General features: G+C 40.2%; 1 protein-coding gene across 1 annotated transcript in view; it reads right to left on the reverse strand.

Annotated features, from left to right (window-relative positions):
- The window catches only part of CRYBG3 (crystallin beta-gamma domain containing 3), a 105254-nt gene extending 88466 nt beyond the window's left edge, over nucleotides 1-16788 (reverse strand). Inside the window, exon 1 of the mRNA XM_063094384.1 lies at nucleotides 16640-16788. Within this exon, the coding sequence (XP_062950454.1) occupies nucleotides 16640-16788 (149 nt within the window). The remainder of the gene's footprint in view (nucleotides 1-16639) is intronic.
- Between the last annotated feature and the right edge of the window lie 535 nt (nucleotides 16789-17323).

Genomic DNA, 17323 nt, shown 5'->3' on the forward strand with positions numbered 1-17323 from the left:
TGCAACAACATCAATGGAATTGGAGACCCTCATGTTAAGTGAAGTAAGCCAGGCACAGAAAGACAAATACTGCATGATCTCACTCATGTGTGGAAGCTTTAAAAAAAAAAAAAAAAAAAAGTGGTTCTCATAGAAGTAGAGAGCAGAATAATGGTTACTGGAGGGTGGGAGGGGAGGAGATGGGAGGGTGGGGGAAATGGTGGAGTAAATGGTACAAAGCTATGCTATCTATGCTAAGTGAATCAATGTACAGTATATGCACGTATTGAAAAACACACTGTACCCCACAAATATGTACAAAACAAATGTTAAAATTAAAAAAATTTTTTTAAACATAAAAATCCTTAAACAAATCTCTATCAGTTGACGAATAAAATGAAGAGTCCTTAGCATAGATACAGAAAGTTATCATGACCTGGCTCCTGGTATACCAATCACATAGAACCACTTCACACTGCTAAAATATGCCAAGTTCACAGGCCAGCAAATCACTTTCTTTTCCTGCCTGCAACATCTTTCCCCACCCTCAGAGACTAGAATTGTGCCTGGCACTGTGAAACACTCAAATATTGTGTATCTGTTAAATGAATAAAAAAATCTATTAACAGGTTCTCCATTTGTTCCTGCTTACTTTCCTCAAGAAACACTATTCATTGTGAACAATGTAAGTATCACACAATAGTCTTTTTTTCCTTCACAAAGTAGTATATAAATCTCCTGAAAGAATATACCAGCCATTAATATTCTTTATCATCTTTCTCTAAAGATATGAAGGAGGGAGTGGGGCAGATGCAAAAAACAAAAAACAAAAAAAGGGCATTTTCAGCTGGATACTTAGACATCCATTTAGTAAAAAAAAGTTAACAGAAAGAACTCAAAAGACTGGAAGTGGTACTTTCAGACTTGAAACACGAGGGAAAGAGAAACACATTCATCTCAAACTTCATGAAGGAAGACAATCTGTTCTTATTGTTTATTTACAACTTAACCCCACTTTGGGACCCAGGAATATTTCAATAGCAATATTTTAAGAAAGAACACATTTGTTCCTGGCAGGAGGTGAGGGTCAGAAATCATAATCACATGTAGACAGAAATACAAGGGTACTTCAAAAAGTTCATGGAAGGGCCGAGCCTGTGGCGCACTCGGGAGAATGCGGCGCTGGGAGCGTGGCGACGCTCCCGCCGCGGGTTTGGATCCTACATAGGATTGGCCGGTGCACTCACTGGCTGAGTGCCGGTCACGAAAAAGACAAACAAACAAACAAACAAACAAACAAAAAAAAAGATAATACAAATCTTTCCATGAACTTTTTGAAGTACCCTCATAAAACTACCTTGCATTTCTAAACAGCCTCATCTTAGCTAACAGAAATTTGAAAATTAATCTCTCAAAACAGCCCAAATATGAAGGTCAATGTAACAAAGAAGCTCATTTTTAAAGCAACTTTATTTAGACCATAGCTGAAAATCAGGATTCCAACATACATTCTTTGTGTTAGACAAAAAATAAAACAAACCTCCGGGCCATGAAAAAAGTAGGGTACATTAACATTCTAAAGTTCAAATAATTCACATAGAGGAGAGCCTCTAACCCCTTTCACATAAGATATCTTATACTCTTAATTTTTATTAAATTCTAACAAGATTCCCTAACCAATAGCAGATAAGCAGAAAACTGGACCCAAGAACACACTTGCCCACCCAACAAGTATGCAGTGCACATCTGTATGTGTCTGGCACTGTTCTTGGTGCTGGGTGTTGAGCAATGAATGAACCAAACAAGGTCCTTGACCTCACTCTTTCAGAACCTGTATCTATATGTATCAGAATCACCTGGGCAACTGTGTTTCTAAACCTGATTTCTGGGCCTGACTGTCAAGGAATCCAATTGGAGGGGGGCCCAGGAATCCATATTTTTAACAACCAACTATCCCCTTCCCCAGGTTGTTCTGTAGCAGGTCACCCTCTAAGCACATTCTTGATAAACAATGGTCTGAGAGCCTCTCTCTCTCCAGCTGAAACTAACAACTGATAGTTGTATAGGGAAGGCAGAAATCTGGTCAGGAATATCTCTACTTAATAATATTTAAATACATTAAGTATTGATAATTAATGAGTAGGAAACTCATTCATGTGGAACACCACCCATTTTCTGACACTGGCTCAACAATGCTCTGGGCCCCAGAGAAAAGCTGCTGCCTTAAGGAGCTCATAGAGTACTGAAAGTACACAGTGGGACCAACAAGGAAAAAATCCCTTTCTTTCAGTCCATACCACAGATTGAAGCACAAAGGGTGCTGCTGGGTCTCACCGAGAGTCAGTTCCTCGTGTGGCAAGGACACAGCTTCCCGGATGGCCAGCGGGAAGACTCACAGGAACAGCGGGGTCAGCTCAGAGAAGAGGGGTGAGGCACAGCGAGGGGAGCACAACTCTTCCCTCCTCCCTTCCTGTAAAACACGTTGGGCACCTCCTCGTCCTATGTCTTTCTCCCCACACATTATGATCATGGCTGCATCAAAACCTTCTGAAAATGTAAGACCTGAATACATCTTCCATAACTTCCTTCCAGAGGCTTGCCCACTTCTCTATGGATGCCAGAGTCTATGATTTCTTGCCATTTCCAGACAGGAGGTGATCTTTTGGTGCTGATGACATCACTGTCAGTAATTCTGAACATCCCTAACTAAACACAAGGTTACTTAACATAGGGAGTTCCCAATATGGGAATGCCCTTAAATCTAACAGCACCTTCCCACATCGTCCCCTGCTCCCGCTCCCGCCCCCCCACCCCAGCTCCTGGGAATTGTTACCATTTCCAGGTTCCTCTGCTGAGAATTTATCCTCTCTCTTTCCTGTCCATCCCATTCAGCCTGATGCTGCCTGAAATTATCTTCCCACTCTAGATTTTCACTCCCACTCCACAAAGTGTGGTCTGCAGCAAAGGAACCAGCAATATTATTGAGGACAGGGAGAGAATCAGAACAAATCTCTCTATGGTTTTCTCTTCTCCCACTAATATAAAACTCTGCTGGTTCCAGAAGCCTGGTTAACTTTGCAGCATCTCCTCCTATACCCCAACTTCATTAGGCCCTTACTTCCTGGCATGTTGTTCCTCATCTCAGAGCCCACCTGACCCAATTCCTATGATGAAACCCTAGAAGTAGCCAGAATCTGGCCTTCCCTTGAAATGTGATCAAATCACACATCAGTCCTCCAGGTATGACTTTACCTTAGACTAAATGAAAAAATAATATGGAACAAAAAAGGGTCTTTTACCTACCCAACTCCCGTTCCCACTGTTAATTAGTACTAAAATGCTTTCAGAGACAGCACTTTACAACAAAAGGCACTTCAGTCAAAACGCACCTTTCTGGGTCTGATTTTACAAATATGTACACTGAAAGGGTCACACCAGCTGATATGAGATCTCTGCCAGATCTAAAATCACATGCTGATGTGATCCTACAATAGTAGGATGAATAGAAAAAGAAACAGATAGATTAATCTTGAGGCTTCTGTTGTAAAGGAAGAGAAAGACTATGACCAAGAAACCAACTCAGAATCAAAACTAACACCATGCTATTACAACAAAGAGGCAGAAATATCTACTGTCCCTTATTTCAAAGTTACTGAGGCTATTCCTAGCCTGTCATTTATTTCCTTAGACTCTTACCCTCTCAGCCCATACTTAGGCCCTTAAATACTTTACGGACTTTATCCTCACACCCTCCTGAAGGGTCTGCTTATACTGGGGGGTCATCTACATTACCCTGGGGATTTTCTTCTTAGAAACGCAGCTTCACATGACAAGCTCTATAGGTCTCTTTGTTCAATGCTATACTGCAGGTATGTCATGGATTAAACTGACTTTTGTGCACTGGCCTGGAGCCCATCCAGCAGGTCCATTTCTGTTTCTACAGGGAAAAAGAAAGAGTTCCACACCAATGATTTACAAATAACCATCTGGAAAACTGTCCGTTCACAAATGGTGACTGCCAGCAGTAGACCAGCAATGCATTTTTTTCATGACCCTTAACAGAATATAAAACAGGTGGTTATGGCACTATTTCTGGGATTCAAATTAAAAGGTAACTAAAAGCTGCAATTTTAAGGCAGTCAACCAGCATGTGTTTTAGTTCAAACATCTGGTATTTGAATGATTTCAAAACTCCATGGAAAAAAGTTGGGAGAGGGGAGGAAAGGCAGACATGATTATTAGGCTCAGTTGCTTTGCAATTTAGACTCTTCTGACACTCCTTTTCTCCATAATGTCAGTCCTCTCCTATAATTTATGTACCTACCTTGAAGCTGCTTTATTTCCTGTCCCTTATCTCACATCCCCAAAACAAGACCCATAATTACAGTTCAATCACAGGCTACAGAGTGAGAATCTTGTTATGTCTGATGTATACCTAAACTGTCTTGACAGACTGCTCTGTTCTTCCCAAAGTCCTCTGTCTACCTCTTATCCTTCAGATTCTGAATGTTTATGACCCATCTCAAAAGAACCAATACCTCCATCTTTTGCTGTGACATGAACTCTAAACAGTTCTGTTGTTTTCTAAAATGGGGTGTTAATTCAAGTATCATTCAATGAATTGTTCTGCAGGGGCACTGGAGATTGCTGTGGATTCATGTCCCCCCAAAACATAGTCCCCACTGTGACAGTGTAAAGAGGTTGGGAAATCCTACTATGGTAGTTGAAAGTTAGGGCCTTGAAGAGGTGATTACATTGTAGGACAATGCCATAATGAATGGATTAATAATGGTGGTCATGAGCGTGGTCCTGAGGACTTTAAAAGGACATCATGTCAGAGTCTCTCTCTCTCTCTCTCTCTGCTTCCACTATCTCACAATGTGATACCCTGTGTTGCTGAAGCCACCACCAAAGAAGGCCTTCACCAGATGTGTTCCCTGAACTTTGGACTTCCCAGCCTCAAAAACTGTAAGCAATAAATTTTGTTTTCTTACAAATTACCCAGTTCTGTGTATTTTGTTAAAAGCAACAGAAATAGACCAAGGACAAGCAGAGCTCCTCAGAGCCTGACCATGGCTGACCTCACCTCCAGTTCAAATCCTTCCTCCTCTTTAAATATTTCCAGACACACATAAACAGACAACATACGTGTGCATACATAAACATATGCACACATAAACTCATGACCGAGTGATACTTTCAAAAAGTCAATCTCATCATTTCACCTCCTTACTACGGGCTATCGAGTCCTACCTCATCCGGCCCTGGCTCCCTTCCCCATGTCACTGACACCCACACTTCTTCCCATTCTGTTGTCTCTACCCACACTGGGATCTGTGCCACATGATCCTACCCCTGGAAAGTTCTTTCCTTGAATTTGTTCATGTCCCACTCCAAGATTTCATCTAGATCTTTGCTCAAATGTTACCCAATAGAGAGGACTTTCAAGGCCACCCTACCTAAAAACCTTCCCCTTGACTCACCAACTTCCATTGTGCCCCATTCCCTCATCCTGCCTTATTTTTACTTCAAGGCACACTATATATTAATTTATATAACATATTTTCTGCCCTCCTCCATTAGAATTACAAAACCTATGTAAGCAGAGACATATTTAGATATTCAAGGAGATTTTGATAAATGATGACTCAACTAAGATTTTTATAAGGATTATATTTTAAATTATTTTTATAACTTGTATAAATATACATATTATTGTAGAAAATGTTAAAACACTATCGTTAAGTGAAAAAACTCAAGTTTCAAAATTCTGAAGCGAACTTTTACTTTTGGGGAAAATTTCATGCCTGTTTTGCAAAAGCATAAATTAATACTAAAAAAAACCAAAGTAATTTAGTTGATTAAAAAGCAAAAAAAGGCAGTGAAAAAATGTAAGTAATAAATTTAGATAAATAAAATATCAATTCTACAAATATTACATAACAGTAATTTCTTTGTATCATAATATATACAACACTGACAAGTAAGATTCTTTTTGCCTACTTAGAACTGAAACAATCAAAATTATTAAAGTTCACATTTTCAGCTCTGACTAATAAACAGCACAAACCACCCTTCCAGCAAGGGAATGCTCATTGGTGCTCCAACAGGCAAGACAATAAAAAGCAGAAAGTTTATGTCTTACCAAACCTGTCCTCAGGTATTAAGACATAAAATTTATAATATTTCATTCCTTGTTATAAGAAGCATGGTAGTTAGAAAAAAATTATGATGTTCCAAAGAGTAAAAGCAGAAATTTCTAACATATCTTCCAGAAATTACTTGAAATTAATATTTGTGAGATCATTCAAATACCATTTTTGTGTCATTTATGGTACTGCCATTTGCACTATTTGTCATTAAAATATATATATATATAAAAGATATGTTCCTTAACTGTTTTTTTAATAAATACAAGTACACTGGGGGCCATTTTCTAATTCTATCACAATGGGTTATATTTTTGTTCCAACACCTTACTTGAAATTAGCACTTAAAGCATAATATTCTAATTTTATAAGTATGCTGGAAACCTCTGTTTTGTAATCTTTTAGCAATTATTTCCCAATAGCCACTGTTGGCAGGTTTTGTTATGGAGTTCAATTCATACTCAAAGAATAAAAATTTGGTAATAATGATTTTTACAAAGATTTTCTAGCTACTTCCAGCAAAACATGAATACATTTTTAATTCTGTTCCATGAAAAAGTCCAACTAAAATGACAATGAAACAATAAATAAGAGGAAAAAGCTACTGGGTATCGAGGAAAGATAACAGCATTCATGAGATAACAGATTTTTGAAGGAGAAAAGCAGGCAGAAGAACAATTTAGAACAGATAAAACTGTGATGTAAATGGATGCAGAAAAGGAAACTATCATTTCAGTTTATCCTAAAACAACTCCAGAAAAATCTCAGGGACTTGGAGGCCCAAGGTAGGAGATAAGGCACATGGCTGAAAATGGGGACTAGATAAAACTTGGTTAGCCTCCACCCCAACTCACAGACACTTGGCAGGAGACTAGAAATTTTAAAAAAGAAAGACTCCAAGGCAATGGAAAACCAAGAATAGTAGAAGTATACAAAAGACAGACTGAAAACAGGGAGCCTGAGCAAAACTCTCTATCCTATATGGTAAGACATAAATCTCTCAAATGAAGAGTCCTCTAATTGCTCAGCAATATGAATGAAGAAAAAAAAAAAGACTAAGTAATATTACTGTGCATTTGTAAAGCCTGTATTAAAAAGAGATTTAAAAATTCTCAAAATCTGCAAAAAGTGAATCACAAAAACAAGTCCAGAAATCAGACTGGCATCAGAATTCTTTGTGATTATTAACCTGGGACCAGAGACCTCGGGCTGGTAGTCAGTAACCTCTGGGGCCAAAGCCAAGCCTCAATAAGGCTCTGTTAATTAATCACCAACTGGGCAGGTTGGGGCCACACTGCTTCAGAAAGGGCCGCTTAGCTGGGCTAGCCACTGGCTCAGGTTCACTCTAGGGGCTGGGAGGATAGCAACAGAATTAAAGAGAAAGATAATAGAGAAATGTCTTCAAAATTCTGAGAGTGAATAATTTCTACATTACAAATTTATAGCCAGACAATTATTTAATAGAGTAGAAAAAGTATTTTCAGAAATGCAAAGACTGAAAACAATTTTATCTCACTTGCACTCTTTCTTGTTGGATATACTCCAACAAAAAGGGAATTAACTAAGAAAGAAGAATACATGAAATTCAAAAATACGGGATCTAATACAGGGTTGAGTAAAAGACTAATGCAGCAAATTTAGGAACTACTGGATTATACAAATTAGAGGAAGACCCAGCGGCCAAGAGAAAGGTCACAGAAGGCACTGAAGTAAGAGATGTGATTTAATGGGTAAAAAAAAAAAGCACTGAAAGGATTTTTAAAATGTGTTTGAGCATCCTAGAAGTAGTAATAAGGAAATGCAAAACAAGGTAATTTACTTCAGGAAAAATGAAAGATCATACAAACAAAGAAATGTCATCATAGTGCAGGACTTGGCTTGGCAGAAAACGATATTTACATAGTCATAAAAATCTAAAGATTGACTTTTGATTTAATCCCAAACTTATAAGAATTATTTTGGCTGTATGAGTGAAGGGATATAGAAGTGTGTAAAATAGCTAAGTGCTCATCTACCATAACCAGTAGTCAATATATATTGTCTAAAGTTTATAAATCGATAAAGACAGTAAAGCACTATTTAGACACATGTAGAGAATTACCAGAAGAAAGAGTTTAAATGAGATTAAAACTATGTCCTCTAAGAAAAGAGTCTCAAGAATGGGCTCACACCTGTCAAGTGCTCCTGCAATCCTCTGCATGTTGCCTTGGTACTTATTTTAAGAGAGGAAGAAAGACCTATGCAATGTCTGCCTTCCTCACAAAACTGCATGGGTGCTCTGAGGCAAAGACCATACTGCATCTGTTCACTGCTGGGTTCCCAGAGCCAAGAACTCTGCCTGGCATAGAAGGCACTAAATTAATTCTTGTTAAACACAGAAGATTTCAAATCTAATGACCAAAATGTTAGGATCATGTGGAGGAATTAACTAATGCATTTTCACATGTTAATTTCCCAATAAACCATAACTTTTCTTAATCTATAAGGCATTTTAACTTTATACACACCTATTATCCCATTAAGTTTAGACTGGTATGCTAAAGCTGGAAGAGCCCTTAAAGATGACAGCCAACTCTCTCACTTTGTAACTAAAGACTCTGAGAAGATTAATGACCTGTGCAGGGCACACAGGAGGATCAAGGTAGATGATAGGTGATCTCATAAAAATGAGTTGATATTTTTGTAGCTCTCACTGTTAACTCCACCCCATTTCACATTGTAGATTAATAAGATATAAACGTCACTCAAACTTGTAGAAAGTGGCAAAATATCAAGTTATTCTGCATTATAAATACTACTTCTATTTATTTATAACCTTAATCGGAACTCTTCTCACTTTAACAAGCTTATGTAGTTCATTCTCTCTTTGGAATATTTTTGCCAACTCAGAATCACAAATTCTCCATATCTTAAGCCAGTCTTTTTTTTTTTTTTCTTAATTTCTAAAATAGGTAATTTACATATTTTTTAAGTGTAAAAAGGTATAAAATGAAAAGTCTCCCTCCTGTTCTCATCCTTTCACTCAGACCCCCATCCCCCCAAAATGGGTAATGAAACAACAGTAACAGATTTATTTCATACCCCATCAAGGCATACTATACACAATGTTTGTACCTTGCTTTTTTTTTTTTTTTTTTTTTTTACTTAAGGTATCTTGCAGATATTATCCATCATGAAAAGCTTTCTCATTCTTTTGACAGCTATATAATATTCTATTTAAAAATATACTATAATTTATCAATTTATCAATTCCACAATTGATGGGAATCTACTTTATTTTTCACATTTTGCTATTAAAATAATGCTGCAATGATTAAACGTCTATAGGCAACTTTTGGCCCATTTACAAATTGTATACATCTGATGGAATTCCTAGAGGGAAAATGCTGAGTATGTGAATCTGTAATATTGATAGAACTTGTCGAATTTTCCTCCAAATTATATCAATTTAACCTCCCACCATAGTGTATGACAGTTCCAGTTTCCCCACATCAAACTGAAGTTTTGCTTTTCTAATAGGTGATTTGAAATTTTGCTTTTCTAATAATAGGTGGAATATGGTATCTTGCTATAGTTTCAATTTTTATCTCTTCTTTTGAAGGAGACTGACCCTTTTTATGTGTTTAAATACAAAATTTATAACCTATATAAATGTATACATTTATTTTCTTCTCTCCCAACGGTCAGGACTATAAATTCTTTACTGTATAGAGTACTGACCCAGTCCATCTGGGCAGGCATCCAGCTACATGTCATTGTCTTTTATTTTCATTCAAAACCATTTTCTAAGGCCATCCTTCTTTTATGAGTCTTCCCGAGTTAAACAGAGGAAACTGTCACATAATGCTGTAGATTTTGAATTCAGGAAGGAGAATGACTCCTGACTCTACCACTGATGCTGTGAGACTTTTGATTAGCTACTGAATTTGAAGAAGCCTTAAACTACACATCTGTAAAATGGAGTAAAGATACCTCTTTCATAAGTTTGCTTTGAGGATTAAGTGAATGTATATATTTAAAGCCCCAAGCACAGGGCTTAGATCTGAGTAGGGCCTCAACAAAGGCTGGTTAGTTTTGTCATCACTAATCTGCCAGGCCAAAAAAACAAAAAACAAAACAAAACACTTGGGTAAGCAAACAGTTGTTTCAGTGCTTTGAATACTTCTAATTAAATAATCTCAGTAGTTAAACATTGAGGGATATTCCTGCTGGAGTTGTACCATTACTTGGCCATTCACAACTGCCAAATAAAGAAGAGTTATGAGTGAATTATTCCTGGTTGTAAAACTTCAAATTGTTCTCTATCAACATCAAGCTATTTTTGGTAAGGACTTCCTCTCACTTGGGATGCTGACCCCTGAAAGGATGCATTTTTCTGCCACCATGTAGGACTTGCCAAACCTGCAGAGTCAAGGAGGAGCAAAAGGTATAGAGGGAAAACACTTCCATCCACCTTGCTGGTACAGTTACTATCAAATCTCCCCCACTATTCTGGCGTGGCAAATGCTAATCAAACCACGCTCAGAAAAAAGTTAATAAGGGAGAAGACATTTTGAAAGCCCAATAAAGTCTCATACAATGTGTGACATTCATGAAATATTACGTGTGTTCTGAACCAAACAAGTCGCACACACCAAAAACATGTTTGGCTTATAACGAACTCATCTTAAAGGTAGATATGTACATGTTCATCTCTCCCATTAATTTATGGGAACACTTTGAGGGCAGTTTTGATCATTTACTCATGATGTATCCACATTAACACCATATTGAACATATAGTAGCCACTCTAATTTACTGATTGAACAGACTCAAGTATTAGTTCTTTAACTTTTACTTCATGCTGATTTTCTCTTTTCAGCATATAACCTAAATTATTTTCCCTCATTTAAATTTACATCAACCTATGGTTTCCTGCTACCATTGTTTTACTTAGCATTTCTGGTATATCTGGGCTTCAAAGTATTTCATCAGAACTCTGGATAGGATATAAAATACAGCAGTCCCCCTAATCCTCAGGAGATATGTTACAAGACTCCCCAAAGGATGCCTGAAACCACAGATAATACCAAATCTGATTGTGATCAACAGGAACACGTTTCTGTTCATGTCTTCGACCAACAAATTGAATGCCTTTTCCATATTAACTAAGAACTTACCACACACTGTGGCCATAACTTTTGCAGTCTGAGGTGGGACAGCAAAACTAGCAAGAATTTCTTTTTCCTTCTTCACAATATCACAAATAGAAGATTTGTTTTTACTATAGATCTTAGCAATCTCAGCATTTGATTTTTTTTTTTTTTCTCTTATTAACTCGAGAATGTTCCCTTCTTCACTTAAAAGAGGCTTCTCTTTTCTATATCCAAATTGCCAGCATCACTACTCTTGTGTTTTGGGGCCAACTCCTTAGCAAAGGACCCCTGGGCTACACCCTTGTTTTTGCGACCAGGCTGAAAGTTTTCCAATTTTTTGCCCTGTGCTTTCTTTTGAATTATAAATTCTGGCTTTGCCTCATGCCTTTTCTACCATAACTCAGTGTAGGCTGTTGCAAGTAGCCATGCAGCTTCCTTAATGCATTGCTATTTAGAAATTTCTTCCACCAAATACCCTGGGTCAGCACCTTGAAGTTCCACATTCCATAAACTTCTGGGCATGAAAAGAATGCAGCTAAGTTCCTCACCAGTTCATAGCAAGGGTGATCTTTGCCCCAGTTTCCAACAAGTCCCTTCTTATTTACATCTGAGATCATCTCAGAATGGCCTTTCCTGTCTATATTTCTATAAGCATTCTGCTCACCACCATTTAACCAGTCTCTAAGAAGTTCCAAACTTTCCCTCATCTTTTTGTCTTCTGAGTCCTCCAAACTCCTCCAACCTTTGCCTAACACCTAGTTTCAAAGCCATTTCCACATTTCCAACTATTTGTTATAAGCAAACCCATTTCTTTGGTACCAATTTTCTGTATTAGTCTGTTTCTCTTGCTTGTAACAAAATACTCAGAACTGAGTAATTTGTAAGAAAACAAAATTTACTGCTTACAGTTTCGGAGGCTAGAAAGTCCAAAGTCCAGGGAACACATCTGGTAAGGGTCTCCTTTGGTGGTGGCTTTGTAGCAATGCATGGCAGGAAATGGCAGAGCAGAAAGACAACGAGACTCTGACATGCTATCCTTTTAAAGCCCTAAGAACCACACTCCTGACCACCATTATTAATCCATTCACTATGGCATGGTACTACAATCTAATCACCTCTTCAGGGACACATCTGTCAATTATCATAATAGGATTTCCTACCCTCCCAGTCACAGTGGGGGCCAAGTTTCTAATACATGAAACTTGCGGAGAGACAATACAAGCTTCAATGACTTTGGAGAGGACATTCAATCCACAGCAATCAGTCAATCCAGGACTAAGGGAAGAAGGTGTAACTGACTTACAAATACAAACGAGTTTTGAAAGATGGAGAAGAGGATGGTGTGGAAGAAAGAACCAGTGCTTTGGAGTCAGCTACAGAGACCTAAGTTAACTTTCACTCCTAAAAATTAATCCTCATGATTTGGGGTAAATTATTCTCCCCTTCTCCACTCTCCCTCCTGCCCACCTATGTGGAGGTGTTTTGAGTTACCCCAATGACTGCAGGATGCTACTGGCAATTAGTGGGCAGGGTTCATGGATACCAAATGTCCTACAAAGGACAGAAGTCAAGTTCAAAGAATTGTTCCACCTAAAATGCCTATAGCATTCACCACTAAGCACTCTCTCAGCCTCAGTTTCCTCAATTGTCAGATGGTGATAAGTGCATCAAGCTTTCAGGCTGAGTGTGAGGTTTAAATGACATGCTACAAGTAAAAGTACTCAGCCCAGGACTAAGCACACTGTCAGTCCTTGATAAATACTGTTATCATCTTACTATCTCTCTTCCGAGTTACAAACATTGTATGGAGGTCATTTTAAACAGGTCCATCATGCACGGACATACAGCAAAGAAACAAAAGTTGAGCAATCATTTTCTTAAAGCACATAAAACAAGAAGGTAGGTATCCCTCCCAGTTTCACATTTCAGCAGTATCTGTTTAACAGGCTTTTGCAAAAATTCTCTGAACTTTAAAGCAAGAGCCAAACACTCTGTCTAGAGACCTTTATGATCCAGATCTAAGCCAATTTTCTTACTGCCTCTTTTACTCTGTCCCACTAATGTATATAGCACCTAACAGATCATAAACCCCTGCAGGACTCTGCTCTGTCTAGAATACCTATTACCTATTTCTATCTTCCTGGCTAAGTTCTCTGCCTATGGAAATATTATTGATTCCTTGAAGACCCAGTTAAAATCATCTCTACTGTGAAGCCCTCCATAGTCTCCCCTATCAAGTCCAATATCTCCATTCCATGTGTGCTCATAAATTGAGCTTAACACTGCAGCAGTGATTCTCACACTGGGATCCACAGAACGCTAGGAGTTCTTGAATTTCCAATAAAAACTTCAATTGCAGTTTTCATTTCTATATAATGCAAAATAAATTAATATAAGCATTTCCTGGATCTGGTCAACCACCCAAGATATGAGTACTGTCAAGCAACTCAAGAGTCCATACCTGAGTTCAAATATACAATGCTGTTGTTGTTAACAGGCCTTCTTTAATTGCTGAAAGGTAATGAAAATAGAACAGCAGCAAACTATACATAAATGATGTGTTCGCATCAAGCAAAGCCCAAATAACTCATAGCACACCATAAAAGCACACCATGGTTAAACAGAGAAATACTGGAAGCACTGTATCATGTAGTGCAAAGCAGTACAGTCATGGCAACCTCCCAAAGACCCTATGGTTGTCCCAATTTGTTCCATGTACATTTTGTGAGTAGCCAAAAATCAGCTGCCAGGATAATGTTGTACAATTGACTCTTATTGGTCCTGTGGTTATGTTTGTGCTTAATTTTTAATTCTGTTCTTAAGAAATTGTTAAGGAATTCTTTTCTTAAGGAATTTATGTCCTGTTTTGTGTTTATACATGTGTAAGTTACATAAGACTCATGTTAAGTCAACACTGGGAGTGCAGAAAAGGTGACTGTACAACATAAGTTTGAGAGAATATATTTCATGTCATTTTGAGTACACTGAAAAACCAGAACACAGATATTAATCCTTAATGTATGTTAAGGGGCCTCAGAGTTGCAGGCACAGTGTATGTAGCTCACCGACTGAAGAGTAAGTAGCATGTGACTTTGGTCAAGTTTCTTCAATCCTGTTTTTACAATAAAATGGGGGTACTGATGATACAGGTTTGTGAAAAATCATGTTCAGTATTACTAAAAGTACTCTCTAAATTGTAAAATTCTAGACACATGATAGGTGTTAGTATTACTGTTTTCAAGTGGTCTTCTCTGCTTTTCATAGATCCTTGAAAGGACCCCTTTTCTCAGTCATTTTTACATCCCTACCACACCAAGCACATTTTATCTGTTGAACTGATTCCTTTCCATCTAAAAGCACTACTACAAAAGGTAAACCCAGCTCTTATGGCCAGAAGTTTTTATTGCCACAAAGAAAAACAGCCAAAATTACCCTTTCATTTTGAAATAAGAACAAAGTGACAAACTGCAATTCTGTTTCCAATCTTGGACACTGGGTACTACTAAGCATTACCATTTGTTTCATTAAACTTTCAAAAAAGGCTTTGTTTCCTTGAACTGAAAGATTTAAGCTCATTTAAAACAGTAAAGCACCCACGCAATGGATTATCTGCCCCTTAACATCTGGCAAGTGTTCAAAAATACAAGGACAAAATTAGTGTTCATATAATCACAATTATAATTTTCACTGTCAGAAAGCCACAGTCTGTGCCTATCAGGAGATGATGAGAATAGAGAAGTGGTTGGCAGACAAGCCGCTAGAGTGGTCAGCTCCAGAGTCAGAACTGAGAAGTGCTTTAAAAAAACAAAATAGGGAAGAGGCAGGCAGGATTTCGGGACAATGCTGACACGAAGCTGAAACTGGCCTGTTTACTCCTTTCTAACACTGACTCTCGAGTTTGCAATTCCTACCGAGTCTTCTTGGGATTTCTTTTTAAGACTGATTTCATATTATCCGAGACTGTTAGTGTTGTTACAGTGAGGCCAAGCACCACAGGCTGTCTGCTTATACCAGAACTCTCTGACATCCTGGCTGAGACCTGTCAGACTTCAAAACTATTTTTAACTACCGTGTAACTTTGAATTTGAATTTACTGAAACTCAACAGGGTAATAACAGGTCAATAGGAAATTAACCAGTCAATTACAGTAGGAGCTCTCTTGGGAAAATGTGGTAATTTATTAACAGATGGTCATAATGGAAATGTTTCACAAGTAGGGAAACTGAGGAACACATAAACGACTAAAATCACACCACAAAACCTGAATACTAATGAAACAAGCTCTGTCACTGGTACTGTTTCTTATCCATTTTCCTTTGAGGCCCACCACGAAGTCTTTACAGTCTGAAGTAAACATAGCTTTCTGGAATGCGTCCTTCCAATGACATGAGTAACACACTCTTCCAGAGCAATCTGGAGGAGAAGGAGTATAAGCCTTTCTTCTCATCAAAAGTTTAAAACAGCGAGTCGTATTTCATTTAACCCCTCTTCCTCCTTCAGGATGGATAAAAAAGACTCAGGAAGGGCATTTTTCATGAGACACGTCTAAAAAAATTCGATTTACTGAAGGTGGAGGAAGAAGAAAGGATTCTAGAGAAGCGGCACGTTTTGATTACTGAAACCAAGACAGCTCGAGTCCTGGTTTCTGGGATCTACTTGGAAACTTGAGGCAGATGTTTCCGAAGAGACATGGGGAAAAAAAAGAAGGGCGGCATCATTTAAATGTCCAGTCCACGGTAAATAAAACTAGCGCGGTGTTCACGTTTTGATGAAGTGTTGGGAACACATTATCACAATTCTTTTTTTAAAAAAATCACTTCTAGAAAACTGAAGTAAGACGGCAACACACCAGCTGAGGAGGTGACGCCCCAAAGCTTTTCCTCTCCCACGTGTGCTGCGATCTCTCGCCCCCCACACAAGTGTCTTTCGGGTGGCGCCCCCCTTCCGCGGGCGGGCGGGCGGACGGCTCGGCTCACAAGCGTTTCCCATTAGTGCCGGCAGGACGCCGCCGGCGGAACCGCTTTTGCCACAGGACGTGGAGAGCAAACGCACGCGTGGAGCCGCAGCAGACCCCGGACGGCGAGGGGATAGGAAGAGGAAGAGCGCGGAGCGAGGCTGGGCCCGGAGCAGGCACCGGCCGCAGGGCGAAAACTTCCCGAACCGAGAAAACCGAGACTGAACCAACTGAGGAGAGGAGAGGGATGCGGCGCGGGGAACGGGGCGAGGAGGAGGAAACTTCAGCAATGGAGGAAGGAGAACAGAAAGTGGCCAGCGACCTGCAGCCTGGCCCGACAGCGGCTTTCGGTGGGTGGCCAGGCCAGGAGCCCCGTCCCGCGAGTCCGCGCAGAGCCCCTCGACGTCCCCCGCGGCTCCCACCTGGCAACGCCCCGGCCCGGAGCGGGCGGCTGGCTCGTCCCCGGCCTGTCCTCTTCTTCCTCTTCCTTGTCCCGGGAAGGGCTTCGGGGAGCGAAGAACCGGGAGAAGCTGTGCCAGGGGGCGCTGCCCCTCCTCCGGCCGCCGGACATCTCCAGGCGCGGCCGCCGGCGCGGGGCCGTCTGCGGGAAAAGGACTACGTGGTGCCCGGAGTCCGGCCCGGCACCAGGGGACCCGGCGAGGGCAGGACCGACTCGGCGCGAGCCGCCACCGCGGTTCAGTTCATCCCGGGCGGGAGAAGCGCGGGCGCGACGCGCTCCCCGGCGCTGCCGCTCCTCCGCCGTGGCCGCTGCTCCTCCTCCCGCCCTCGCCCGGCGCGGCCCGCCCCGGGGAGGAGCCAGCGACCGCGGCCCCGCCCCGCGCCCGGCGCCGCCGCCACCCGGCGAGGCGTGCGGGGTCCCCGCTTAAGGCGCGGGCCTGAGAGCCGAGCGGAAGCGCAGCCCGCGAAGCCAGCCTGCGGGCTTCCCGCCCAAGCGAGCTCAGGGTGCAGCCTGTTTGGCTTTGCTTTCAGCTACTTTTTGTAACTATTTGTTTTCTACCCTACAGTGAGTGCGCAGTTTTCAGACTTTTCAAAGAGGTTTACAAACTAAGGTTTGTGAAAACATCCGGTAAACTGCAGTACCAGAG

This window comes from Cynocephalus volans, chromosome 1 (assembly GCF_027409185.1).
Source record: "Cynocephalus volans isolate mCynVol1 chromosome 1, mCynVol1.pri, whole genome shotgun sequence".
Lineage (NCBI taxonomy): Eukaryota > Metazoa > Chordata > Mammalia > Dermoptera > Cynocephalidae > Cynocephalus > Cynocephalus volans.